Genomic DNA, 27,991 nt, shown 5'->3' with positions numbered 1-27,991 from the left:
GAAATAATGAGGCACCATGGGGTGGGTCCCAAGATCTTATGTGCTTAATCTTTTTTTTTTTACATGCTAAAGTTGATTGTTTTCACTGTGCCTGCTTTGGACAAGCAATGGAGGTAGGTGGGGTTGGATAAAGTTGAGGGGCTCCCTTTGGGCCCCCGCCACCCCGCTTGAGGACTGAGCTATGAGTGGGCACCTCGGAGTCCTGTCCTGGAGTTCTTAGGGCCAAAGGCAAGTCAGGGGCCCCCTGAGGGGAGGAGGGCCTCGAACCCTCCACCTGGCATCTCTGTAGGTGTCTCTCTAACCTGTCCTGCTGCAGGGCCTCGAGGGGCTGTCCCTTCCGAGAACTTGAGGACCTGGACCCAGGCTGGGCCCTGTGACCCTGGCTGGCAGCTGAAGGTTCCAACTGGGGTCATACCAGGTCCCGAGTTAGGACTAGGGAGAAATGCTGCCCTTGAGGAGACCCCAGGGTCAGGGAGGGGGCCAGGGCACTCGAGTATGGCTCTGGGAAGAGAGAAAAACCTCTGGCATTCAATCCTGGCAGCTGAGTGGACTCCCCAGGCCCGCTGGGGTAAGGGAAAGGGGCCAACCAGGTGGTGGGGGATATCTAGGGTCTGCAGGCATCGTGGGGAGCAGGTGCCGACCCCAGGCAGCCAGCAGCCCCTGGGCAGGCGGCTCTGCAGCAGGAACCAGCCCGGGGCCCCGCCCCAGCCATACTAAGGACCTTGCAAACCACCGGCCAGCCTGGGACCAGGCCCATAAAGAGTGCACTTACCTTGCCCCCTTCGCCGGTCATTTCATGTCCCTCTGCCATCCTCACCCTGAAGCCGGGCCTGGCCTCACCCCAGCCCGCAGCTGGGCATGAGACTTCGCTCCAAAGGACAGCAGCGGTGCCCGGCTCCTTACTCGAGGAATGCGGGCTGCGGTTGTCCCGGGCCGATGATGAAATGGGCTATTTCTGGGCCAGGACATCAGCAGGCCCGGGCGCTGGCTCCGAGGTAACACCCTGCGATGCCTGAAACATCTCCTTAAACTAAACGTTTCCCTCTGCACCTTGAGAGGTCTTTATTTGCACCACAGCGCCGACATGGCTTTTAGGAATCATTCGGGGTGGAAGTTTGGGGTGATGGTTAGGGTCCCGCTAAGCAGCCAGCAATTTCTGGCTCCTCCCCCCTCCCACCTCCAAGTTATCTCTTACCCCCCCCTCCACCCCACCCCACCCCGGCCGGTCTGGAGGTAAAAATAGCTTGCTGGGCTGTTTGTTTAATCTGACTGTTACTTGACACCACGCGGGTGTTTGGGCCCGGCTGCCTGCCTCTTCCCCAGCACACCATTTGGTTTCCCCGGCCGGGTCTCTGTTTAGGTCCGCTTCACGGGCTTCCAGTGCATTCTGTTTTCCGCTCCAGGGATTGCCCTCGGAAAATCAGAAGTTCGGCTCTTGACTCCGTTTCCCTCTCCCGTCTCTGGGCAGCCCACCCAAGGAAGGGAACAGAAGTTTGACTGCGGCCAGAGCGGGGCTGCTCGGCGCGGTGGGGGGCTTGCCCGGTTCCCAAAGGCCTGCCCGGCAGAGCGGCGGAGCGCGGAAGGTAGGGGAGCAGGTGGGGGGGCCCTTGGCTGGTGCCCTCGGGGCTGGCGGGGGGCTGGGCATGTAGTGGATGACGTGCCACCGTCCCGCGTCGGGTACGTGTGTTGGGCTGCGCTGGGCAGTGGAGCAGTGGGACGTGTGTTTGGTTTTTCCCATGGGGTCTGCGGGGGGGAAGAGGGGGCTGCTGAGAACTGCCGTGCGCCTGGCGAGGGGCTTAGTCCTACAGAGGATCTGGTGCACGCACGAGGGCTTCAACCTGGGTGCCGTCTGCAGGGCAACCTGCTCCCCACGGCGGGGCCTGCGTGTGTCCCCAGGTCACTGAGATGCCAAAGGGGGGCCCTGGCACGCTCACAGCTTCCTCGGCTGGCAGGTGGAGGCGAGGGCGCCGGCTGTCTGGTCTACCCCAGCACCAGCCCACACAAGAGCTTCCCAGCTCATTAACAAGGAGGAACATCACTTCCTGGAAAATTTGGGCCCAGGGACTCCGAAAGCAGCTGTGACCCCTCCTCAGACTGCCAGCTTCTCACACACCCGGGGGTTCCCCAACCAGGCAAGGCAGGCGTGACTGAATTTAAAAGCGTGTCTTTTTCCCGTGGAGAAGAACTAATCTCTGCAAAGAGCAGTCCTGAAAACCGTGGGAAGCGCCATCACTCCAAGAAAGATTACTATTTAAGATGTGAAAACACCCCCCACCGTTACAGGATCCCGGAGAGTGGGTTACACAGTTGTGTGTGTCAGATGAGAGCCGCCTTTCAGACACACATGCTCCCACTGCAACGGTGGTTGGTGAACTCCAGCCTGTGGGCTGAGCACCTGCTTTTGTAAATAAAGTTTTATTGGAACGCAGCCACGCGTGTTCACTGGCACGTTGTCTCTGGCTGTTTTCAGGCTAGGGTGGCAGAATCGAGTGATGGGGGCAAAGACACCACAGCCCCCCAGAATGAAACCATTTACTACGTGGTCCTTTACAGAAAAAGTTTTCAGTGCAAGAACACCCTTAGAGATGGGTCCATTTGGTACCCCCCTCCCCCCCCCAAAAAAAGGCAATGAAAGCTCTGGCTGTAGGCTGGGCCCTTTGGAGCCCGTAGCTTGTCCCTGGGTCCCCTGACCCTACCCTGGGCCCATCTTCAAATCTGGCTGGTAGAGGAAAGGTTCCATTGGCCATCGGGGTGCTTTGATGGGGAGACTGGGTGTGGAGCCACCAGCCACCCGGCATGATTGTGTGGTCCAGGGCCAGGCAGATTGTGCTTATCGGGGTGATTTATAAATAGACACCTCCTGCTGACCCAAGTCCAGAGCACGTCTGCCCAGGGCCTTCGGGATGGGTGCGACTGTGCTTCCCTTTGGTGAAGAGAAGACCTTTAGGGATGAGCGACTGTGTTAGCAGCTCAGGAAGAAGGGCAGGGCTGGAGAAAGGCTGAGACCCTGTAGGCAAAGGCGCGTGGACTCCCTGGAAACCCCTGAGAGCTGTGCGGAGACATGGAGAACCAGAGAAAACCACTGTCCCTCTGCACAGTGAGCATCCACTCTGAGGTCTTCACCAGGGCCAGCATCTTGGAGTTTTCCTTTTCTTGACCCTCAGGAAGCCCTGAAGACGCTGACAGAGCGGAGAAGTTCCACGTCTTGAAATAGCCTTAGTCCTCCAGTCTGTGCCAGAAATCTTGGTAACCAAAACCTGCGGTGGAAGCCAGAGCTGGGCCGTCTTCCTTATTGGCTCCTGGGATTTCACTCCATCTGCACAGAATTGCTGGAGAGAAGCAAAGAGTTTTCCAGAGAAGGTCACCCTGACGGAGGCCCAAGGGCACCAAGAGGTTGGAGTGGTCTTAGTTTTATCTCCGTTCGACTGTTCAAACAGTGCTTCCCCAAATCCAGCCAATCCAGCATCCCGGAACTAACTCCTATTTTTCATGTAGTGAGGTGGAAAAACTCAAACCCTCTCCGTATTTTCTGTTGTATTGCTCCTGGCACGAGCAGCAGGGCTGCAGGGGGATGTAGAGGAAAAGGGGAATGGATCAAGGCCCAAAAATGGGGTGTGTGCAATAGTGCTGGGATGTGTCATCCCCGACGGAAGCCATAAGCATTGTTCTGGAACATTCCCCAGAGGGGCTGCGTGTCAGACACATGCTGGCGTGAATAATGGGTGGCCTCCTCGTGCTTAGGTCGAGGCAGAGCTGGGGCATGATCGGGCATGAGGCCCGCTGGCCTCAGTTCGCAAGTGGCAGCCTGAAGGCCAGTTTCTGCAGAGTATATTCTCTTCTGAATCTGTCGTGGGCAACTGGAGAGCGAGAATTGGAATACTTGGGAATTCAGCAGCAAGAGCATCAGAGGAACCAATAAACCATGAAAAGCTTCCTTCGGGAACTTGGAAGGCCCCCTTACTTAGTAGGAAGGGGGCTGGAGGCATTCTCTTGACCATGGGGTAGAAACACGGGGAGCAGGGCTGCTAGAGTGGGGTGCCTTGTTTGGCACCCCCCGGTTTCAGCTTTGCAGACTTCCAACACTCCAGCCCAGATGGGTGGGACAGAAGTGCTGATCCTGCCCAGAGGAGGCGGCACCCCCAGGCTTCAGCAGTGCCAGGGCTCCCTAGGGCCTCTGATCCCTGCCGCAATTGGCCCCTTCTAGTGCAACCTCTCCTTCTAGTCCCAGCCCTTCACCCCTCATGGCTTTCCCCGGAAGCCTAAGAAAGGAAAGAGGGAGAGAGGAAAAGCTTTGATTTGCTTGCAGTACTCTGAAGAAATTTCCCGAGACTCCAACTGGATGCAGCAGTCAGCAGGGAGGCAGGGCTGCACTCACCTTCCCCAGTCAGCAGGGAGGCAGGGCTGCACTCACCTTCCCCAATCAGCAGGGAGGCAGGGCTGCACTCACCTTCCCCAATCAGCAGGGAGGCAGGGCTGCACTCACCTTCCCCAATCAGCAGGGAGGCAGGGCTGCACTCACCTTCCCCAATCAGCAGGGAGGCAGGGCTGCATCCTGTCTGAGGCTGGATTCCGACCAGGTATAGCGAAGCCCGGCCTGCGAGGCCTGCGGTTACTTTGGAGCCACCCCTGACAGGCTCTGTCCTGGGGCAGCCCAGCCACTTGCATCACCTCCTTCCTGGCTCTGCCTGCACCCACTTTGAGGAAGGTCAAGCCTGATGGCCTCAGAGGTCAAGAGGTCAGAGTTCAGACCCACTGGCTTAAAACCCCACTTGGCAAGGGCCACCTCACCTTTGCTGACCCTGTCCCCATCACAGCGGTCACTGTTTGTGCTCCGAGTGCAGGGGCGTTGCTGAGACCATCTCATGCTATCCTGGCCATCAGCCGGCTGGGTAGGTTTATGGTTCCCTTTGGTAGAGGCAAGAACTGTGGTTTAGAAAGGCTCGGTAACTCACCCAAGGGTGCACCATTAAAGAGGGCCCGAGATTTGAACTCAGGATCTGAGCCCAAAGCCCGTGTCTTACCCTCACTGCCTTCCTACACCCAGAGCTCACGGGAGCATCCCACAAGTTCACCAAAGAGTCCACCTCACCCTTAGGGAACCCAGCAGCCTAACAGAAGGCCACGTGCTTCACCCCTTTCCTGGGCCTTCAGGAAGCCTCACCCCCACCGCACGCCTCCCCCACGGTGGCGATTCTGCACAGCCCCACGGGGCCCGGCTGGAGGCCTGGGACAGGGCAGCTCTGGTAAAGCAAGCTCCCTGGTCCTCAGCTTCTCTCTGTGTCCTGTGGGAATGAGGATGGCACCCAAATTGTCAGCATTAAACGAACACATGTATCAAAAGCAGGCAGCGCCAGGTACAGAGGTGACAGCAGCCTTCTCTACTCAACTATTGTATTTTGCGATTTTTTTTTTCCCCTTCTCCTGCATGAATTTCAAACCCTGGGGCCTCAGGGTCCAGCAGATTCGTTCTCCTGGCTCAGCTGCAGAGCAGACAGACCTCACCCCACCGGGACGTCAGGACACTCCCCCATCATTACCTCTCCTCTGTGCCCCTCAGCTCAGAGCGCACTGACATCAGCCCAGAACCCTAGCTCTGCCCCACCCTTGCAAGTGCAGAGAAGCGGAGCTCAGACTTGGGGAGTGCATTTACCTGACTTGAATCTTCAACCTCAAGGGCAAGACCCAGCATCTACTTCGTAACTGCGCATGTGAGGTTTCCCTGCACTGCTTCCTGCTCGGGGGCAAGGACCTGCCAGGCTCAGGGATCTGCACCCTCCAGTTCTGCCCAGAAGATGCACATGTGTCGCTCAGGAGCACACCAACCCTGACGCTGCTGTGGGATGTAGGTGCAAATGAACAGCTGAGCCGTACCCTGAGCAGGGAGGGCAGGGAGCGGTTTCCCAAGGCAGAGAACCCCAAACGAGCGCGAGTATGGGGGAGGAGGGTCTCAAGCCATGGAAGCCACTTTCGCTTGCTCCCTTTCATGCTGGACAAATGCAAAGCAAACCCTAACGACCTGGCAGCCACCAAGACCCTGGCCCCTGGCCCTGGATTAAGCAAGGCAGCCCATGAGCATGGCAATGACAGCTAGTTACCAGGTACCAGCTGCTGCACAAGTTCACGACCACCCCATGAGGCGAGTCCTGGTGTTACTTTCATCTTACAGATGAGCAAACCAAAGCACAAAGAGGTTTCAGAATTGGGGCCACACCCAGCAAGTGTGGCCGGACCCTACTAGGTTCTTGTGCATGAACCGGCAGCTGCCTTTGAGCAAGCCCTGCCCAGTGAGAGCAATCTCCTTCCCCTTCCTGGGCCCTCTATAGCCTGCACGGTCCCGTGGGGAGAGTGGCAGGATGAGGATGCATGTGGTACAAATCTCCTATATTTCAAGGGTTCCAAGTGTGACCTTGGACCAGTGGCACTGGCACCCCAGACAGTTTGTTAGAAATGCCCCACCCAGACCTAGTGAATCCAAGGGTGGGGCCAGCAGGCCATGTTGAACAGGCTGTCTGGGGGGTTCTGGGGTACCTGAAGGTCACGACTTAGGAAAAGACAAGAGGACAGGGCTTGGCCATGGTTCTCAGACACCACAAGAGATTCTCCAAGAAGCTGATTTTTTTTTTTTACATCAGCTTGAGCTTTCGAGGTTATTTTTAAATTCCTTTGTCTGCTGGAGGAGTGGATTGTTCAGTTTTAAATTTTAGAAGGATAAACTGGGTGGCCATGAGTTTTTCTTGCCTCCTAGGCATTCCACTAGATGCAAGAGAAGGCAGGATGTTGTCAGAGGCTCTTCACTCCCTTTTGGAGCTGGTTAGCTTATGAGAAAGGTGCACTGGTTGTCTCCTCTCCAGCCTCCAGCAGAGAAGGAGGAGATGGCGGGAGCCTGCAGGTCTTCATCCTGTGCTGGGGCTCAGGATATTCCCCCCCCCCCCCCCCCCCGCCAGGGAGCACACCATCTTCTGACCCTAGACATGATTCCCGCCCCTGCAGTCCAGAGACAGGGAAGATGCCTTCTTCCTGCATCCTCCCACAAGTGTTTCCTGTCGGGAAGAGAATGGCCGTGGGAGAGAGGAGAAGGTATCTGGAGAGAGGGCTGCGGGGACTCTGCATCCTGACCTCACTGCATGAGGGTGGGTGGGGCCTGAGTCTGAATCCCTGGCTGTGTGACCTTGAGTGAGTGCCTTCACCTCTCTGACTCTCGATCTCTCCGTCTCGGCTTCCTTTGGCATCAGTGCTAGGCTGTTGTGACAATTGAAGGAGAGTGTAGGTGTAAAGTGCCGGGCAGGTAAAAGCAGCTCAATGAATGGGTGCTTTTAGCTGTGCTTTTCAGGCTTTGTCACTGGGTCTGGCAGCGCCGTTGGGTCCAGAGTAGGGGTGGAGAATTCCACAACACCCCCATGCCCTCCTGTGGTTCTGGGGAGTCCTGCCTGGAGCCTCCTCCTGATGCCCACCCAGAGGTTGGGTTCCCTTCTCCACATTGCCTGTCCGTCTTCCCAGGGAACGAGCAGAGAGGGGTCTCTGAGGGGCACCCCACTCCTGACAAGCCCAAATGCTCCATCCTCCAAAAGCCTCCTCTCCAGGAAAGGCTCTCCAGGATGGAGCCCAGCCACCCGCTGCAAGCATCCCAGCCCCAGCACTTGGCCCACGAGGGGCTGAGCCTGCCTTCCATCGGCCCCAAAGGAATGGGATCCAGTTTACCCATTTGACAAGAACAAGACTGAGGCGCAGAGAACTTAAGGACTTTTTGTCCAAAGTCTGTCTGAATTCAAAGCTGTTGAGCAAGCTGCCGTCTTTAAGTCTTCATCTCCCAGGCTACAGAAGCCCAGGGGTGATGGTGCACTGACTCAAAGGGGCTCCTGTAGCCAGGGACCCCAAGGGGGACCCCCAAGGAGACCTGAGAAGAGGAACCAGGAACCAGAAGTGCAGGAATGGGGTGGCCAGGGGTGGCCTGACTTCCCCAAAGAAGGCTATGCATTGGGGCCCACAGCCCCAAGTTTTAGCCCCAGCACCACTTCTCTGAACTCCACATTCCTTCCCTGTAAGAATGAGGGTAATTCCTACCTTCCAAGATTGATGTATCAAATTAGATGATAATAATACCTATGAGTTAATAATGTTGGATTATATAAAGTGCTTATCTTATAGCAGGTGCTTATCCTATTCACTCATTCGTTCTCTCATTGAATGCACAGTCCATGCTGACCGGACATTGTGCAGGGTCTGGGGACACAGCACCGGCGTTACTTCCTATGAGACAGATCTCGAAGGATATTAAGGAATGATGAGAAAGAAAGAGACAGACAGACAGGATCAGGGGGTCTGAAGCTTAACCTTAACAAACAACAGACAACTTTATTCTGAACCAGATACTGCTTATTTACTGCAGGGTAACAAAAGGCATACATGCATTTCTTGAAGAAACAAAGTACTTAGCTTTCTTCATACTTAAGGTAACCATTTGGGGGTAAATGAACATTTTGTTCCTCCGGACTGTCCCAAACAAAGCAGATAACAATCTCCTCAATTTCCTGTTGCCACCCTAATGCCAACTGCTCCCAACAAATCTGCAGGTCTTGTTTTAACCTTTTGGCTTCTACACACCGGCTTCAGCACCCGTGGACCTGCCACCCTGGGAGGTCTCTTCCTCACCCCCACGGGAACCTGGGTAGACTTTGCCCGTCACCGTGTTTGGTCCTCATGGCTGCATTCCCCCATATAGATGACAATCCAGCATCGCTGTGACTGGGACAGCACAAAATTAGGCACAATCTGGGATGCCTGGAGTGTCTGCTCTAGGACCATTTAAAAAAAAACACTGCAAACCAGAGTTCACTGCTGGGGGTGCCATGGAATCATGGGTTAAATTGCAAACATATTGTTTCATAATGAAGAATAGAATGGGATGGGATGGGATGGAATTGAATTGAATGAGGTAGAATAGAATAGAGTATAATAGGATAGGATGTCATGGTATGGAATAGAATGAAATAGAAAATAGAAATATTAAAGTGGTATATTCAAGAACAGTAAGTTTTGTTTCAGGAACTTCTTCATTTTTCTATGTTTCTGTGCACATTCTATGCCATGCAGTAAAGGTTATTTCTTACTCTGGGTTGAGGGAAACATAAGTTGAAATCATCTGCTCTGGAGAGACACGGGGAGGATGGGATGCTTGTAACCGCTCGGCAGGGTGTCCTGGGCCTCCTCTCGGTCCAGGCACCCCCCGGCAGGGGTGCAGCCAGGACCCGGTGAGCTGGAGGCTCTGAGCATCCAGGACACTCAAGCGGTGCCCAGCTTGGGGCACAAGTCATGACTACCCTTGCACAGCCCTTTCCAGTGTGGGGGCAGTCCTGGGGAGTAGGCTGAGCAGGATTATTTTTCATTATTCTTATTTTTTAGGGGTAGAGGTTAAATAACAGGGTAGAAACTCTACTTAGGACTAAGACTTGAACTCAGGTCCCCAATGTCTTCCACTGTCCACAGCTGTCCATCTGATACCATCCTCCTGTTGGGAAAATGGAAGGGTAAATGAATAAACAAATACGTGAATGAATGAATGGATGGATGGATGAACAAATGAATGATGTGCCAGGTTCTAGACTAACACTGTCTCCTTGATTCAGGGCAATTTTGCACCCAGGGTGCCTTGGCGATGTCAATAGTGGCCAGTTTGAGAGACGGCCACTAACGACTCTACCAGGCACGTGTCCAGCTCCGTTTTACAGATGGGCAAACTGAGGCTCACCAAGAACTGCACCCACATTCCCAACGGGACCCTCTGCTTTGGAGGCCCCCATGTTTCTGAAGGAGTAGGGGTGGCTGTCCTCCAGCCTGGCCCGAGAGTGGGCGTGGCCCCTGGGCTTTGGGTTGGGTCCCACTCAGAGTCCTTCTTCTCTCCCAGCTTTCCACCTCTCAGCAATGCCCCTAAAGTATCCTAAATGGCACCGCCGTGGTTTGCCCGGGGTGGTTAAAAAGTCCCACAGGCTGGCTGCCTTCAGCAACAGGGATTTCTCGTCTCCTGGTTTCCGAGTCTCAAAGTCCAACTTCAGGGCATGTGGGCAGGGCCATGCTTTCCCCCCAGAGTCCGTAGCAGTCTGGCAATCTCCCTCACCCAGCGATGTCCCTCTCTCCTTGGGTCTGCTCCTCTGGATTCTGCTGACTTCTGGCTCCTTCCACTGTATCCTATTTCCTTTGCTTATAAGGTCTTTGGATGAAGACCCACCTTGATCCGATCCAGCCTCATCTAAGTGGGATCTTCAGAGATCCTACTCAACAGAAGAGTCCACACTTCAGTAGTAACATCTTCAAAGGTCCTAGTGGCACGTGGGGCTGGGGGGCTGGGACTTGATCGTGCCTCTGTGGAGGGCGTCATTCAGTCCCCAGCTCTAGCTGAGCTGTTTGGGGTTGCGGTTCTCTGCTCCTGTCTTTGATACCAACTGGTTGCTTCTGTAAAGGTAAATCAGGGCAGTCCTTGCCAGGAAGACACCTGCCTGTGTGGCCGGGCCCTCTGGGTCTGCGAGAGCGAGAGCTCCTGGTGGAGGATGGCTTCTGTGGAGCAAAGCATCCAGGGACACTGCCCTGACCGATTCCAGCCCATCTGGTCACCAGGACACCTGAGAACTGAGGGATTTTCCTGCAGAAATGGTCAGAAATGGCAGAGGCATGGACTACTGCTGGCTCACACCCTGACCTTGCAGAGTGAGGTACCCGCCCAAAGATGCTCCCTGAAGCAAATTCAAGTGCAGATTGCAGGCTGCTGGGATTTCGGGGTGTGCCAAAGCCCACCTAGAGCCACGGGAGAGCTGGCATGCACCCCTGTTCCCAAACCAGCCATCAGCAACTCAGGTCAGTAGCTTGAAATGGGCCACAGAAATTGGCCATGAACATTGGAAAATACTGCAAATCAGGGCCTTCCTTCTTTCGCCCCCACCAAGAGCCAGTGGTGCTGCATTGATGAATCCACCCCTGGTCAGATATTATTACCCCACATGAGGAAGCCAGAAAGGTAGTCCATCCCACAATCTTTCCTTCCTACATGCCTGCCTTTTCCCTCCATGCACCAGGGACCCTCCTCTGGCCTGTAGTAACAGGTGGCCAGATACCCTCCCATCCATGGGCGCTTAAACCAGCCAGCCTAGCGTCTAACACAGACAGAGCCCCTGGGTCCCAGCACTGCTCAGAAGCTGGGTGCAGGCTGAGCCTCCCTCGTCTATAAGAGGGAGCCAAGCAGAAGACCAGTAGGGTCAAATGGCCAAATGGAACGTGCAGCACCAGGCAATCTGAGGTCTGAACATGTTGACAAAGCAGACATCTCACAGCCACGACCTGTCCAATTGCACAGGGACAGGGCTTGCCCATGACAGTGCCTGCAGTACCGGGAGCAGGGGCACATGGCAAGTGTTCAATGAATAGTTGAATGAATGAATGCATGAAAGAGCTTTAAGCTTGTGTTATGAGATCCCATGCCTTCCTCAAGTAGAATATAATGAACTTGAACTTGTTGATTTCCTACAACCTGGGAATCCCACTTCTAGGCATATACCCCAAAGAATTGAAGGCAGGGACTTCCAACAGATACCTGTGCGCAGATGTCCATAGCAGCATTATTCTCAACAACCAAAAGGTGAAAACAACCCAAACATCCATCAACAGATGAATGGACAAACAAGCTATAGTATATACACAGAAGGAAGATTATTCAGCCCTGAAAAGAAATGAAGTTCAGATTTATGTGACACGAAAGAGCCTTGAAAACACTATGCTTGACGAAATAAGCCAGACACAAAAAGTTAAATACTGAATCATTTCATTTATATGAAATATCTAGAATAAACAAATTCACCAAGACAGAAAGCAGATTTGAGGTTAGCAGGAGGCAGGGGAAGGGGGAGGAATGGGAAGTCACTGCTCACGGGATAGAGCTTCTGTTTGGGGTGATGGAAAAGTTTTGGTAATGAAGGTGATAGCACAGCATTGTGGGTGCGATGAATGCCACCGAATTGTGCAGCTGAAAGTGCTATTTTAACCATTTTAGGGGAATTTTGTGTTGTATATGTATCTTGATAACATTTTTTTTTTAATTCTGATTTCCCAAAGTCAAAAGTGGTTGTAAGGGCACAGCAATTGCACATTGGGGAACAGTAGTGAAAGCACCACCACAAGACGCAAAGGAAAGAGGGTTCTGGGGTCAAAACCAAGGGTATCAGTCCAGCTCCGGCCCCAGCTATGGACCTGAACAAGGGGCAAATTGTTGGCCCAGATAGCCTCAGTTTCCCCAGTAAAGTAAAGTGGGGAGAGGCTGGCCTGCAGAGTCTCAGTGAGGGATAAATGAGCACAGGCACATGCAGCTTTGGTGTGGAGCCTCTGCCTTGATAGACACCCTTCTCCCCCAGCGCCTGCTCCCCTCCCCCAAGTGAGGACCTCAACACCACCATGCCACCATCCACCTCGTAAGATTTAGGATGCAGACAAGGGCTTTCCCTCTGAGCAGCCCAAATGGGAGGATGGGTGGCAATTGCACAGAGAGGTCAAGCGCTTGACTCAAGCCTGACTAGCAAGTCATGATAACAGAATGTGCCACGTGGAATAGCAGTGGGTAGCAGAGGCCCTACATGCTGGGCGGACCGACCATGCACAGAGCAGCACTTGGCCTCTCGCCTGCCCACGTGCAAGACACGTCGCTGTCCCATTTAACCTCAGAGACACACTCCTCCAGGCCACCCACTTCCATGTCTCAGAAAATGACCTGAAAGAGGAACAAGTGGAATCAATTGCAATTTGTTAGAGCCTTCTGGGTGTGATAAAGCCAGCCCTTTCATCCCCACTGTCTTCCTGCTTCCCCTTTCCTGAACAGTGAAAACACCATTCAATTAAAGTAATTAAATTCACCCAAAGATCTCGGGCTCAAAACCACATACAGGCGAGTGGTCAAACCCAACAGCAAACCCAACCCAATGGCTTCCTGTGGAAAGGACTGGCAGGAGCGAGAAGGAGCTAGAAGCTGCATCCTTAGCAGCTTGGGAGTGCAGCCCAGGCATGGAGAGGTGCTGCTGCCTCCCAGTTCTGCATGCCTGGTTCCCTGTGAACCTCCCACAGTGCCAGAGCCCTCCCCAAACAGGCCACACCTACTGGTGGAATCCGTGGTCTCAGGCTTCTGGTTGTCACAAAAAACAAGCTGAGCACACTCAACAGATTCCTCCATGAGCTCCACCCAGCCCATAAGCAGAGCTGGCAATGCACCCCCCTGGCTGTGACAGGATGCAGAGTACCAGGTCACACCCATCTGAGCTGGACTCCGTGGACCAGGGGTTCAGGGCGCCATTCTCAAGAAAGCACAGGATGGCAAAGGGGCGAGCCTGAGCTGAGTCCCAGCCCCAGGTCTTCTTCTACTTACATACTGTGTGACATTGAGCAATCCTTGCATCTCTCTGAGCCTTTATTTCTCCACCTAGAAAATGGTGACAATAAACCCTACTCAACCCACCTCCCACGGGTCATGAGACGCGTGATTATGGATATTGACATACGAGGATTCTGTTTTATGCATGATTTTTCTGTAAACCTACAATTTCCCTAGTTAAAACTAAAAAAAAAAAGAAGAAGAAAAAGGGTTGTGGATGTCAAAGTGCATTATAAACTGCAGTGTGATATACAAACACAAGTCAAGGTGTCACAGATATCATTCCAATATGAACACACCACATTGGCTGCCTCTCACACTGTGATCAACTTCAGGCCCTAAAAATTGGTGAGGCCCTCCGGTTCCAGATGAAATACAGGGTGCCCAGTGAAATTTGAACTTCAGATAAACAACAAATGTTTTTTTAAAACATAAGTATACCCCATGCACTATTTGGGACATACTTATACTAAAAAAAAGTTGTTTGCATCTCAGATAAACAACAGTGTAGAAATCCCTCTAGTAAGAGAGACAGACATTAAACAACAAATCACCCAGTTAATACTTAATTACAATTATGATGAGTGCTGCAAAAGGCAGGCATATGGCATGGTAGCATATATCAGGGGGACTTAAAATGGTCTGAGGAAGCTTCCTTATTGAAGGGACAAGTAGACTGGATTCTGAAGCGTATGTAGGAGTTAACCAAGAAACAGGCAAAAGGTGGAGGTAAACAACTCCAGGCAGAGCAAACATGTGCAAAGGCACTGGGGCAGGAGGAAGCTGGAAAAAGGCTTGTGTGACTGAAAAGTCAGAAGTGAGGGAGAAAATAGTCCAAGATGAGGATGGAAAGGGAGGCTTCTTGTTAGGTAAATTGATTTTCATTCTAGAAAACTGGGAAGTTATTGAGGGAGTCTAAGCCTGGTGGACCTGAGCAGATCTTACCTTTAAAAGCTGCTCTGTGTGCAGTACAGAGAAGGAACATGGGTTATTGCAGGCTCCCAAGGGAGAGGTGATGACAGCTTGGCCCACGCCATGACAGTGGAGATGGGAACCAGTGCCAGAGACCTTTAAAAGAATGAACTCTTGGGACTTGGAAATGGATTGGAGTGGGGGAGGCACAGGAAGGAGGAAGAGGAGGCAAACTCAGAGCGTGGAGATGTCCAGTGGACAGTTGGGCAGCGAGCCTGGAGCCTGGGCTGGGCTGTTTGTAGCTGTCCACTAAAGTCAGGGATGAGCACAGGACCACCTCTGCAGAGATGGCAGGGTGAGGTGAGAAGAGACCCCCACCGTGAATGTTTCTTACCAAGTCCTACATTTCATGACCAAGGATAGGAAGACAAGAGGTTAAACAGCCAAAGAGAGGAAGAAGTAGTTGTGATTCCAGGAAGCCAAGGAGAGAGGGAACATATATCAAGAAGATAGTGGCCTGGGAAGATAGGGTGCAGCTGCTGCGGAAAGCAATATGGCGGTTCCTCAAAAGGCTAAGCATAGAGTCACCAGATGGCCCAGCAATTGCACTCAAAGAACCCAAATGCACCCAAAGAAACTGAAGACAGGGACACAAACAGATGCATGTACACCATTGCTCACAGCACCACCATTCGGGATAGTCAGAAGGGAGAAGCAGCCCAAGCGTGTACCAACCGATTAATGGACAAGCAAAATGTGGTGTATGCGTCCAGTAGAATATCACTCAGCCGTAAAAAAAGGAACGAAGTCCGGATACATGCTGCAACATAGATAAACCTTGAAAAAAGAAACCTTTAAGGACAAGTATTATGTAATTTCACTTTTAAGAACTATCTAGAAATAGTAAATTTGCGGGTAGAGATTAGAGGTTGCCAGAGGATGGGCAGAGTGGAGAAAGGTTGCTCTTGCTTGGTGTATATATAAAGTGTTTGGAAATTTGGGGAACTTATAAATAAATTTTTAACAAGAAGAAAATAGGGGCCAATAGTCTCGATTGCATCAGAGGTTAAATCTGACAAGGAGCAAATGGATTAAAAGATATATTGGGGAGGAGCGGAGGGGACTCAAAGCAGAGTGAAACTGGTGAAGGAAATAGTGTGGGATAAGGAGGAGAAAGGACACATTTGAGAGAATAAACTGTTTTCTGAAGGCCTTGGACGTACATAGAAATGATTACGTCCTTGTTTTTGTTTCTATGGAGTCATTAGAACAGATTCCAAGACCTTAATTGTAACCTGGCAACCCGCGGTTTATCCTCACTCACATTACCTGAAGGAAACTGTACCCTCATCACTGAACAGCAAGCCAAGCTCGTCACCATTTCAGTCTGGCTTCTCCAAAAGGTCTAAAGGAATGAGCAAAGCAGGTGGGGGGGTGGCCTCTGGGAGGCATTGCAGAGAGAGTGATGGCAAGTTCATGCAGCAACTGGGGGGGGTGGGCAAGAGCTCAAGCACAACATGACAGGGTTCCAAAATCCTCACAAAGCGAATGCCGCTGACTCCTTCTGCACCAAAAGTCTCTGTCCATGCGTGGTCATCAGCTTGATTTCATCCCCACGTCTTCTGTCGTGGAGCCGCAGACTGCGGAATAGATTTACACGTGAGCAATGCAAGGGATCTATCTGAATTCTTCAAGTAGCCTTGATACCCAAGGTGAGGGGTCTTTTCTCCATAGAATTTCTACTTCCTTGCTCCTTTTTCTTTTGTGCCTCAGTTTACCCCACAGAAAGATTAGGGTGTGGATTTTTCTTACTCAATTCAGAGCATGGAGGCAGACGTTGATTGAGCTTCTATGTTGATGGTTCCATATTCAAAGGCAGACCAGACTACCTGCCTGGGTCAAAGGACTTGCCTTCTAGTTGAGGAAAAAGGAACATAATCACCAACCCGAACCACATAGGTTAAGAGAGATGATATGCAATGATGCGATACGAGCTACCAGAAAGTCAATCCAACGCACCATGGGACCCCAAGGAGGCACCCAAGCCAGCATGGGGCCTCAGGGATGGGCTCCCCCCATAGGGTCATAGAAACAAAGCGCTGTTGTGATTCTCCAAAGAAATGCACTCCACAAATTTGCATTATTATGCTTATTAATATTATTAATAAACAACCTCAGACAAGATTAATATCCAAGTGCTTCAAGCTAGGAAACCCTCGTGGCAACAAATGGTCTGTATCTAAAATTTGCATAGTGGATCTATTTTAATTAGTTTACACATCATTCTTAGCACTCGTAAAATCCTCCTGGGCAGCTTTTTGGTTCTTTTGGCTGTCAAAATAGACACTCAAGTCTCTTTCCAACAATAAATCGAGCACTGCTGAGTGGACTCAAGTTTAGCCCCTCCCATTCTCTTTACTGCAAAACCTGTGTTATGAATTCATGTGGGAAAACTGGCTTTGCTAAGTTCTTATTAGCAAAAATAATAATAATTCAAAACTGAACCGATTTGCTTAAAATTCCTTTTGCAGTAGAAGTCCCAGAGGTTTAAAATGGGTTCCAGAAGATTACTTGGAAATAGACACAATTTTGACCATCGGAAATGATCTAAATGGATATTATTTGGGTTTTCACCCTTACTGCCTATGTTTGAAATTTTGTTGAGTTCAAGTGTGGGTTGAAGAAGTAAATTAAAGACCACCTGTGTGATATTTGTTGTTGACATTTAAAAATGCCTCTTTCAGGCATGATTTCCTTCTTGCTTCATTTACTCATGCATGCATTCAGCAGACATCCATTCTATGCACTGAACAGCACCCTGGAGCCAAGGCGTCAGTGGGGCTCCACCAAAATTATTTTTCTTCTTCTTTCAAGATGGGCAGTGACGACACCAAATATAAGCATGAAAAGAAGTCTCGGACCTACATATCCTAAAATCCAGTGAGGCAGGCACTCAGGCCCCAGCTCCTCGGACAGGTATGGAATCGGTTCAAAAGCCAATATCCAAAAACTTCCATAGGATCTCATTGGGGACCCATAGCTGGGGTTGGGGGAGGGATTGGGGGGGAGGGAGACCAACTTTATGCCTGGCCTATCTGACTGCAGGTAAGCCAAATGAGAAATTAAAGAAAGAATCTGAAAAAAGTTAGCAGGAAGAGATCTCCCTTCTGCTGAGCGAGAAGGAAGGTGGTTATTTTCTGAATATAGTGAACATTTCTCACTGCTGTGTGACATGACAAAGCACACCCGAAGTCAGCTAGAGTTCTTTGGATGCAAGCAACAGAGACAGAAACTGGACAAATTAAGTCAAAACGGGTAATTATTAAAAGGAAATTGGGACTCTTGTGGAATCGATGAGAAGCCCAAGATCCAGACTGGCAAGGGTCAGGTGACATCTCCCAACACATCAGGAGCCCTAAAGCCAGAGAAAATGCTCTGACCTCCTTCTCCATTCTTGCATCACCCCAGAGGGAATGCAAAGTTCCAGGAGAAACAGGACCATGGGCCTGGCCTGGGCCTCAGGTCTGCCCTTGTCCCCGTGCCCTGGGCAGCCAACCAGATTCTCAGCCCTCCCAAGACTGGACACCCTGGGAGGGAAAGGAAATTCCTCAAAAGGTATCAAGGAATCGTTTTCACCCAAAGGAAGGGCAAGGAAGCTGAGTGTTCCAAAAAAAAAAAACAAAAAACAACTAATATCTGCTCTTGGTGTGTGTATTTGATTGTCTGGGCATGTTTAAGGGACTCTGAGAGTCTAAGTTCACATCTCCAAATACCCTATTTCCACCTTCACATGGAAGTGGAGAAATCCTTGCTATTTCAGAGTTCAGTCATCGCCATCATAGTGGTCAGGCAATCTTAGGACCCCTCACCTAAGGCGGCCACAGCCCTGGGAACAGGAAGCCCAGAGAGAGGCGGCTGCTGGCCTGAGCTCATCTGTCCCCATTGTCATCGGGGGCCAGCACTGTCCTGTCCACTCGCCGCCTTTAGCCTTTAGTTCTCACTGCTTGTCCCTTGGGGGTGCAAAGTGAATGCTTCATTTCCAGGCTTCATGCCTGCCTTCGAAGCGAGGAGAAAGGAAAGGACAGAGTGGAGCCCGTGGGGATGGCCCCTTGGATCAGAGGCAGGCATCTTCCCAGGAGTCTGTCCACTTCCACCTTGGCGAATGAACCATCACACGGCCACGTGGGCTGTGTGGGAGCCTGAGAACACCAGTGTTTAGTGTCTACAGCTTTTATGGTGGAGGTGGGCAGAGGAGACGCGGAAGAAAGGGAGGTCAACCAGTAGTGGGGTCTCCCCGCCACCCAGCACACGGGCGAATACCACCCCGTCTTGAGCGACCTTCTATAAGGCACAGATGGCAGCGAGGAGCTGCTTTCTGGGGAGTAAGCAGCCTGGTTTCCAAGGTAGGGTCAAAGCTCACAAAAGCAGAGGCACCCCAGGGCGCGTCAGCTGTGCCTCCTCTGCTAGCTCATTTTGCTAGAACTTGGGGTCCCTTCCTTTCTCCAGCAGCCCCCGCTCAGTTCTTTCATTCGTGAAAGCAAGTCTGACTGCTTGAGAACCAGCAGGGGTCAATGCCTCAAAAGCCCCCTGAAGTCTCTCCACCAGCTGGTCCCACACCTGGCCCTGCACCTGCCACTTTGCCCACCTTTGTGTGGGTCCCCCCAGGCAGGCTACTGGAGGTCTCGCAGAAGGAAGCAGGGCCTCAGACAGGACCTGGAAGAGAAATTCATGAAGGGTCTCAGCAGAGGAATAAGCAGAAGTAGGGGGTGTGGCGTCACTCACACAGAGAAGGGGCTCCCCCGACTGCAGCTTGAGGCAGGGGAGGGGCTCCCCCCACCGCAGCTCAGGGCAGAGGAGGGGCAGAGTCTCTGGAGCCCATAGAGGATGGTGGAGCTGCCAAGACCCTGCATCCCCACAGGGAGGGAAGGGATGGGGGCAGAGTCGCGGCTGCTCACGCCCCTCCCTCCAAACTCCTGCCCGTGCCTCCTCTGGGCCCAACCCAATGGAAGCCAGAGAGTTAGGGGACCTGGGTGACACAGACGACAGGGGCGCTGCCCTCTTAGGGTGTATCTGAGATGAAGGACAATCCCGAAGGCTGGGTCCTAAGCTCCTGGCGCTTGTAGTCTAACAAAGAGACAAGTTAGGTGCAAAGGACTGCATTTAATTTTAAGCAGTGCTCAGTAGCACGCAGAAAATAAACGGAGCTCATTGGGGTGGGGGTGGGGGGGCCGCGTCACACGATGACCAGGGAACGCCCTGTCTGCAAAGGGCCGGAAAGCTGCCCAACACCAGGCTTCATGCACCCAAGCTTCAGACGCCACTACCCGCCAGATCTTGCATGGGGCTACCAAGATGCATGCCCTCTTCACTTCCCCTACTTATTTCTTTTGCAGAGAAAATAGAAAAATTCACACTTTGCATCCACACCTGGTCAACGGATCTCGCTTTCAAGGCAGACGGCTGCACCCAACACTCACCAGAAGCCTCCTGAGGAGCCCGTGGCCACACTTCCCGGAGCGGACGGACAATGCAGGGGAACAAGAAGTGTGCAGATGGGTTCAGCGACACCTCGAGCATCGGGAGCGTGCTGGACGAAGCGGACCGGGAGGTGAGCACCCTCACGGACAGGGCCTTCCGGAGCTTGTGCATCTCGGAGGACATGTCCTTCAACGACCCCGACCTGGCCGCGTCCCCAGACATCGCCCACCAGGGGCCCGGGAGCTTTCACGCCCACCGGAAAGGCGGCATCTGGAGCCAGCTCCCAGCTCAGGGCACGGAGCACGCCGGCTGGGCGGCCACGGTCCAGCAGTTGCCCAAGTACGTCCAAGGAGAGGGCAGGTACCCCAAAGGCAGCCCGCTGCTGACGCCGATCCAGAGAAAGCCGGAGGCACGGGCGCCGGGCCTGAGAAGTGGCACCAAGCCTGTCTCCAAAGTGTCGTCACTCATTAAATCTTTCGACAGGACGGAGAGCCAGCGCTGTGACGGCCGGCCCATCACCAGCAAGCCCCCACCTCTGAAAAACCCCCCCAAATTCGCTCCTCTTCCAGAAAGTGGAGTCAACTTCTGCTTCGACTCAGCCTTTTTAACTGTCAGGAGGGTGCCCCCCGAAGTCTCCAACCCCCATCCGAGTAGCCACCAGTCTGGCAGGAAGCCTGGGGAGCAGGAGTCCCCCGAGAATCCAGAGGTGGCAGGCCACCGCTCCGGGGGCTTCCTCCCAACACCTGACAAGGCCTCCAGCTCCTTCGAGCCGAAGTGCCACCCTCCTCCCGGCAGGCCGGCCCAGGCCCAGCCTGCACGAGGTCCCGAGTGGGTCAACAAAGGGACCTTTCTTCACAGCGAGAACAGCGCCTTTGAGTCGTGGAAGGTCCACCAACCAAGGCTGTTGGAAAGAAAGGACGCTGCTGAGACGGACCCGGAAAGCAAAGCTGCCCGACACCAAGAGGACAAGCCCTCTTTAAGGGAAACCCACCCCGCCGCGGGCAACCTCTCTCCCGGCCAAACCCAGGCCAGCGGCTGCCAGGAGGAGAGCAGACTGGCCGCCGCGGCTCTCTCCACCTCTGGGCCCTGGGAGCCAAGGGATGCAGGAGCCCAGGCGTTTGGCACGGAGGGACACGCTCCGGGCTCACAGGCTGACCCTCAGGTGAAGCCGATCCAGCCGCCCTGGAGGAAATCAAAGACCAGCAGAAGAAATGAACATCTCCAAGAAGCTGCAGAAGAAAAGAGGCAGATCCCCCAGAGGGCCCCAGCTCTGCAGAGAAAGCAGAATCCCCAGGGGCAGCTTCCAGAGGGCAATCTCCTTGCCACGCCCGAGGGCTCCAAGGAGCGTTGCGACCCTCCTTTTAGCATCAGCAAGCTCCTGACGCCCGTCATACCTCCCCAGCCTGTCCTGGACTCGCCGGACAGCCAGGTGGCGGAGCTGGCCCCTTCCCCCCCAGGACAGCCCAATGGGTACCAGGAGAAGGAGTTGAGCGAGTGCCACTCACGAGACAGCTACAAATCCAAGGCCCTCGGCCTGCTGTTCAACCTCAAGGACGTGCGAAGGTGCGTTAAAAGCACGTACAGCCCCTTGCCTCTCTCGAAAGGCCTTGACGAGATAACCAGGGGGAAGGCTGAGGACAAACAGGAGATGGTTAGCAATGGGGTCGCCTTGCCCAACGGGCTGGAGGAAAGCCCTCCGCATGAGATCACAGAGGAGAAACCTGCCGGGGCCCCTCCTGGGTCATGGGCTGGTATCCAGAAGGACCCTAGAGGGGACTCCAGCTCGTCCCCTGCGGGTAACCACCGTACGCCGAGCTCGCCTCCAGCTGCCACCGCAGCCCCCTGCATTGTCAATGGGAACCCCACCGAATCGAACAGTTATGCGGACAATGCCGAGGGATTCTCGGGGGTCAGTCCCCCCAGCTCAGGCTGGCGTCCCGACTCGGGCCGCCACTGTCTCCGGAAGCGTCTCTCCCTGCAGATCTGCGGCCCGGAGCCTGCGTCTGGGAAGCCCGCGGAGACGCTGAAGGCGTCAGCCGGACCCCAGCTGGAGAACGGGTTCTCTAGGTCCGTCTCCCAAGAGACAGAGCCGGGGCACAAGGCAGGCGGACTTCAGAACCAGAGCCGCGAGCAGAGGGTCTCGCCGGGGCCCCTCTCCCCGGAGGAGGAAGACGTGTTCTACAGCGACAGCCAGTCTGATTTCACGCCGAGCCTCAAGATGAAGGCCAAGTCCAGCACCAGCTCTTCGGATCAATCCTTCGCCTCGTTCGACGATCAGCAGAAGCCGTGGTTTGCTGAGAGCCAGCGGGAACCCAGGAGGATGATCGTGAGCGCTGGCGACAGTCACAGGGACGGAAAGGAGAAAGCACTGGGAAAAGATGGCTTCAGTGACGGGCACACGTGCGCGGAAGAGAAAGGCGGCGGGGAGAGGCTGCCAGCAGCAGAAGGTCTGTGTGTAGGTCGACAAGAGAAGGCATGTGCAGAAGAAGCTGATTTCAGAGGCCCGGGGGCCGGGGGACACAAGGATGTGACCCAAGACCTTCCGTCCTTGCCATCCTCCACGTCGAACAGGCTCATCCTGTTTGCCATTAAAGACAATACCCTGCGGGCCACCCCTGTGATAAAACCCATCATGCTGCCCCTCCTGAGGACCCTGTCATCCGAGGACTCGCCTGGAGGGGGCCACAAAGGAGAGGCATCACCAAGGCTGGGCGACCATGTCTGTCCCCCGGAGAGCCCGGAAAGGCCCTGCACCCCGACACCCAGCCACCTGCTGCCCGCGAGCATGCAGGGTGCCCAGCTGCAGCGTGCAGCCCACGGGGACATGGAGGGCACAGCCAGGAGGGAGCCCCTCCAACCAGCCACCACGGGGGCTTTCCAGTCTCCGCCACTGGTGGGCAATGGGGGAGGGGCGGGTGCGGAGAATAATGGCCAGAGGTGGCCCACAAGCGAGAGGAAGCCCAGGGGTCCCAGGCCCATCCCCACAATTGCTTTACCGGAAGGAGACTCGGAATACCAGCCAGGGCCGGGCAGGGCAGAGCAGATGCAGGGCTGCCAGAGCAACTTTTTATCTGCGCCCAGAGCAGGGCCCCCGGGGAGGAAATGGGTCCCCGGAGAGATGGCAACCTCCCCAGACCCCAGCTCCCCGGAAGAGAGTGACGCTTGCTCCCCAGCCGCCAGCAGCATCTGGGATAATGCTCCCCAGGCCCCCCGAGAACCGGGGTGGCTGCCCGAAGAGCCTCCCCACGCCAGCCCCTGGGCCGGCCACGATGCTGCCAAGTTCACCAGGCGGGAGCTCCTGACGCACGCCCTGGAAGGGGAGGCGGGAGACCCCCAGTTCGAGGCGTCGGCAGAGGACCTCAGGGCGCTGTCCCCAGGAGGCCCACTGTCAGACATGGTCACCAGCTCGGTGGGCCCCCCTGAGAAGGCAGGACCCCATGCCCAGCAGGAGCGGGCAGCAGGCAAGCCTCCGGCAGTCCCGCCCAAAACCGAAAAGGCCCTGCGGCGAGCCAAGAAGCTGGCCAGCAAGAGACGAAAGACGGCCCAGGTGCAAGAGAGAGGCGGCGAGCCCCGGGCGGAGAGGCCCCATCTCCAGGACTTGGGGTGGACGGAGCTTGGGGCACGGTCCCCCCGAGAGATTCCCCCATCCACCCTCCCCGTGGTCCGGTCCCTGCCCCCTCTTGTGCACCGCCACTCCGTGTCCGGCTTCTCCGAGCACATCAGGAGGTGGCCTGGGGGCGCCCTGTCAGCCACACCCCTGCCCCCTTACCCTGCCACTCAGAAGGTCCTCCAAGATCCCCAGTCTGGAGAGTACTTCGTCTTTGACCTGCCACTCCAAGTGAAAATCAAGACCTTCTATGACCCGGACACGGGCAAATACGTCAAGGTGTCCATTCCATCCTCAGAGGGGGGCTCCCCTGAGCCACCCTCCCAAGACGAGCTTGGCGAACCCTGCACGCTGTACCCCGGCTTCCAGCCTTTGCCTGTGACCTCTCTGATGCCACTGAGATGCTCCTCTCAGCTCTCAGCCCCCACCTTCCTAAGGCAGGGTCCTCCCATCCCCTGGGCAGGTGGCGGGCACCGGAGCCTCTGCGACACCGACGCCGTGCAGTGGGCTCCGGGGCCCTACGAGGATGCCGCCCAGAACTCTGCAAGCCAGCCACCTGACGGGCCTCTGCATGGCCCAGAAGAAGAGGGAGGAGACGCTCCAAATCTGGAAATCAAATCCACCAATGACTTAGAGGACTTCGCCACGGAAGGCGTTTCTTGAAAATTATAGCAGTCGAACCCCCACCCTGCTCCCCACGAATAAATCCGGAAGAGCTTACCTGCCCTCCTCCCCCAGAATAAAGACTGCCTTATGCACGCACATGCAGGCACACGGACATGTACACACACTCACACACACACACACACACACACACACACACGTACACATCCCCACATAGTAGCCCTTGCAACCCTAGAGTTCAAAAGGACTTGGGATTTTTGAGAAGAAAACACACAAATGGTCCCCTGGGCCCCGCCCACCTGCTCCAGAGCAGGTCACCCGGTGGGGGGTGTAGGGGCGCTGCTTGCATGAAATGCCCCCTCAGTGTCCTTTCCCACACTACCCCCCCCCTCCACCACTGCTTTCCCCTTCCCCTCCCCACCTTCTCCTGGACACCTGCCTCTGCCACCATGATCGGTGTGGCAGAGGACACCATTGTACTTGTTTCCTAAAGATAGCCACCCCACTCCTTCCCAAGGTCAGACCCTCGCAGTGAGCAAGAGCCCCATGGCACCCAAAAGTGGCTGTGCTTGGGGGTCCAGCTCACAGAGGCATGTTGACTGCAGAGTTATCACAGAACAACCCTACGCAACCACACACAGTCACGGCACAGACAGGATCCACTCCCGACCCTAACTCAGAGTCACAGAGCAATGTCCAACATAGCCCCAGTTTCCAGGTCACCGCGGACAAAAGCCGGCTTAGCCCCGGACGTCCCCAGAGTGAGGAAGGCAGAAGGATGCCCTATTGACAGGTTTATTGGAATAGAACGGTTTTTCTGTATGTGATGACAGTCTCTTCTGGGGGCTCCATTCTGATAAAGAAGAAGCTGCCTTTTACAAAGTGAGACAAGTTTACAGATGCGATTCTGTCCCTGGACTCCTGTCTTTTCTTTATGGGGGGCCTTCCTGGCGGTCCGTGGAAGCTTCCAGGTCTGAGCAGAGATGCCCCTGGTATTTGTTGCAGCCCCAATCCCAGTAGGCCTCCCTCATGCTTTCAACCCTTGTTGAGGCTTCCTGGGGGCCAGGCCCTCTGCTAGTTGCTGGAGAGGCAGAGATAAGGAAGACCCCATCCTAGCTGGGAAGGATGACGCAGGCAACCTGGCCTTGCCCTCAAAAGAAAATGTTATGCTCCCCACGCCCCTGGCCTTTGGGACCTGGAGGGCAGTATGTGAATCAAACCCGGGCAACAGAATGCCACCACGGCCAGACCCTGGCCTGGGAGACCTGCAAGGACGTGTAGGAAGCAGAGCTGGAAGGTCAGGCACGCCCTTACCCTGGGGACTTTTGCAGAAGTCTCTGAATTCTCATGCTGGGTGAAACACCGGAACTAAAAGCTCCTCCCTCCTCGTCTAGAGCCCCAGCCACCGAGGGGACCCAGCCCGGGTCCCAGAGGACCACAGGAAATGCATCCTCCTTGTCCAGTTTTGAGGCTGGGGAGACGGGGAGACTCACAGCATACACAGCGGCTCTTGGCGTATCCTGGATCACGATTGGGATTCAGGGTCTATATAGATCTGTCTCCCCCAGCAAGCACAGCCGTACCTTAATTTCATCATGCAGATACGACACAGATGTCCCAGCCCAGTGCCGTTCAGATTCCTGGGAACCGAGGCCGGAACCTGATTCCCACAAGTCACTCGCTGGCACTCACAAAGGGAGCAGAGCTATTTTCTCAATGCTGTCACCCGTCACCAGGCATCCTCTCCACCCTGTTCTCATCTTAACTAGAATATGAAAATTAATGCCTCATTTTAAAATTCCTTGGGACTCCAAAGAAAGAACTGCCTGATAAACCAAGAGTTCTTCCGTGAAACAATGTTGTATAATTACGTCCCCCCCGCTCCAGGAAAAATATTACCTTGGTGTGTTAGTTTTCTAGCCTGCTCAAAGCAGGTACCATGAAATGGGTTGGCTTAAACAGAGGCAATTTATTGTGTTAGAACTCGAGGGTGAGAAAATGTCCAAATCAAGGTATCATCAAGGCGATGCTTTCTTCCCAAAAACTGGCTGCCGACAATCCTTGACTCCTCTGCCAGTGACTCTGCTGGCCTTTTCCTTCTCTTCCAGGTTTCCTTGATCTCAGTGTCTTACATCCATGGTTTCCTTTCTCTCTCTTTGTGTTCATTCCATTCATAAAGGACACTAGTAATAGGATTTAAGACCCATCCCGAATGAGGCAGGTCACACCTTAACTGAAGTGGCCTCATCCAAAAGACTACTTATACTGGGTCCACAGCCCTGAGAATGAATTAGTTTGAAGAACATGTTCTACTGGGACACACACAACTTCAAACCAGCACAATTGGTGAGCAGAAAACATAAGTTTGGGGAAGTAGCTTGACTTATCCCATAATTCTTTATTAGAAGCAATATAGACAGGGCTATGGATTGTGCTAAAAACATAAAGAGAGGGGGTACAGAGGTAGCCTGTCATGCAGGAGACCCAGGTTTGATTCCCAGCCCATGCACTTCCCAAAACAAACAAACAAGCAAACAAAAACTTCAACAAATGGTGCTGCAATAACAGGATACTAACACGGAAAAAGAATGAGACCCCCACCATACAGCATACAAAAAATAAAATAAAATAAAAAACATAAAGAGAGATACTTGGAGGTAAAGGTCAGCTCCTGTCCACTTTGCCCCTGTGGATGCAAAGGGGAGGGAACCAGGCATTTCACATCTGCTCCCTTCCTGGACACCTGGTTCCCCCAAGAGTCAGCTGGAGGCCTCAGCTCCGTTGCAACAAAGAGTTCTATGCTCCTAAGTGGCAGAGAAGCCCCAGAGGACAAAAATGAATAGTCAACACCCAGCCAAGTCCAACTCGCTTGCAAAACTTGCAAAACGATGTTCTGCTTTCTTTTGTTTGTCACTGGGGAGTGGAGTGTGGGCAGGAGGGGGTTGTGTGGTTATTTGTACCTCCTTCCTGCTTCTCTTCCTTTCTGCCTCCTCCCTCTCTCTTCTTCCCCCTCCCTCTCATCTTCCCCCCTCTCTTTTCTCCCCCTTCCCTCTCTTCCCTTTTTTCTCTCCTCCTTTCCTCCCTTATCTTTCCAAGTCAGCTTCCAGAATGCAATATACCAGACACAGAACAACTTCCAAAAAGGGGAATTTATTAAGTAGTAAGTTGATAGTTCTAAGGCTGTGAAAATATCCCAGCTAATGCAAGCCTATAAAAATGTCCAAATTAAGGCACCAACAAGAGGTGACCGTCACTCCAGAAGTTCAGGGTTTCTCTCTCAAATGGAAAGGCACATGGCGAACATGGCAACGTCTGCTAGGTTTCTCTCCAGGCTTCTTGTTTCATGAAGCTCCCCCAGGGGGGTGGTTTCCTTCTTCATCTCCAAAAGTCTCCAGCTGCATGGGCTCTCGTGGTTTTTCTGGCCCTGACGTATCTCATGGTTCTCTCCAAAATGTTTCCTCTTTTGAAGGATTCCAGTAAACTAACCAAGACCCACCTGGAATGGGTGGAGTCACATCTCCCTCTAATCCAAGGTTAATTTGCACAACTGGGCATTTCACTTCTCCATGGAGATAATCTGATCAAGCTTCCAACCTACAGTGCTGAATAGGGATTAAAAGAAACAGCTGCCTCCACAAGACAGATCACGATTAAAACATGGCTTCTCTAGGGCATGTAATCCTGTCAAACCAGCACATTCCCCCCCTTTCCTCTTTTTCTCCACTCTCCCTGATTCCCCGCCTCCCACAATCATTTGCAGAGTCCCTGATCTACACCAGCCCCTTCACAGCAGGCTGAAGATACACTGATAATAAGACCTGGTCTCTGCACTCAAGGAGTTTAAATCTAAGGGAGCATTAGGCAGTTATAATCCCTCATCCTAACTAACCTAAAAGGGTGTTCATGGAGCCTGAATCAGCCTGGGGGGACAGGGGCTTCCTGCAGAGCATGGCCTCCATGCATCCACCTAG

At 53.6% G+C, this 27,991-nt stretch overlaps 1 protein-coding gene across 1 annotated transcript; it reads left to right on the top strand.

Annotated features, from left to right (window-relative positions):
* The first annotated feature begins 1,281 nt into the window (after positions 1-1,281).
* Positions 1,282-26,064, top strand: C13H10orf71 (chromosome 13 C10orf71 homolog). The gene is made up of 4 exons (XM_077124646.1): positions 1,282-1,583; positions 17,186-17,287; positions 19,705-25,005; positions 25,041-26,064. Exon 3 carries the CDS (start codon positions 19,839-19,841, stop codon positions 24,057-24,059), a length of 4,221 nt encoding a protein of 1,406 aa, XP_076980761.1. The 5' UTR covers positions 1,282-1,583; positions 17,186-17,287; positions 19,705-19,838; the 3' UTR covers positions 24,060-25,005; positions 25,041-26,064.
* The last annotated feature ends 1,927 nt before the right edge of the window (positions 26,065-27,991 follow it).

Source organism: Tamandua tetradactyla, chromosome 13, assembly GCF_023851605.1.
Source record: "Tamandua tetradactyla isolate mTamTet1 chromosome 13, mTamTet1.pri, whole genome shotgun sequence".
Classification (NCBI taxonomy): domain Eukaryota; kingdom Metazoa; phylum Chordata; class Mammalia; order Pilosa; family Myrmecophagidae; genus Tamandua; species Tamandua tetradactyla.
The sequence above is the reverse complement of the archived record's forward strand: the minus strand, read 5'-3'. Positions and strand labels throughout refer to the sequence as shown.

Bases quoted from the DNA above. Each gene is read 5' to 3' on its own strand.
- C13H10orf71 (XM_077124646.1), top strand. From the start codon at position 19,839: ATGCAGGGGAACAAGAAGTGTGCAGATGGGTTCAGCGACACCTCGAGC.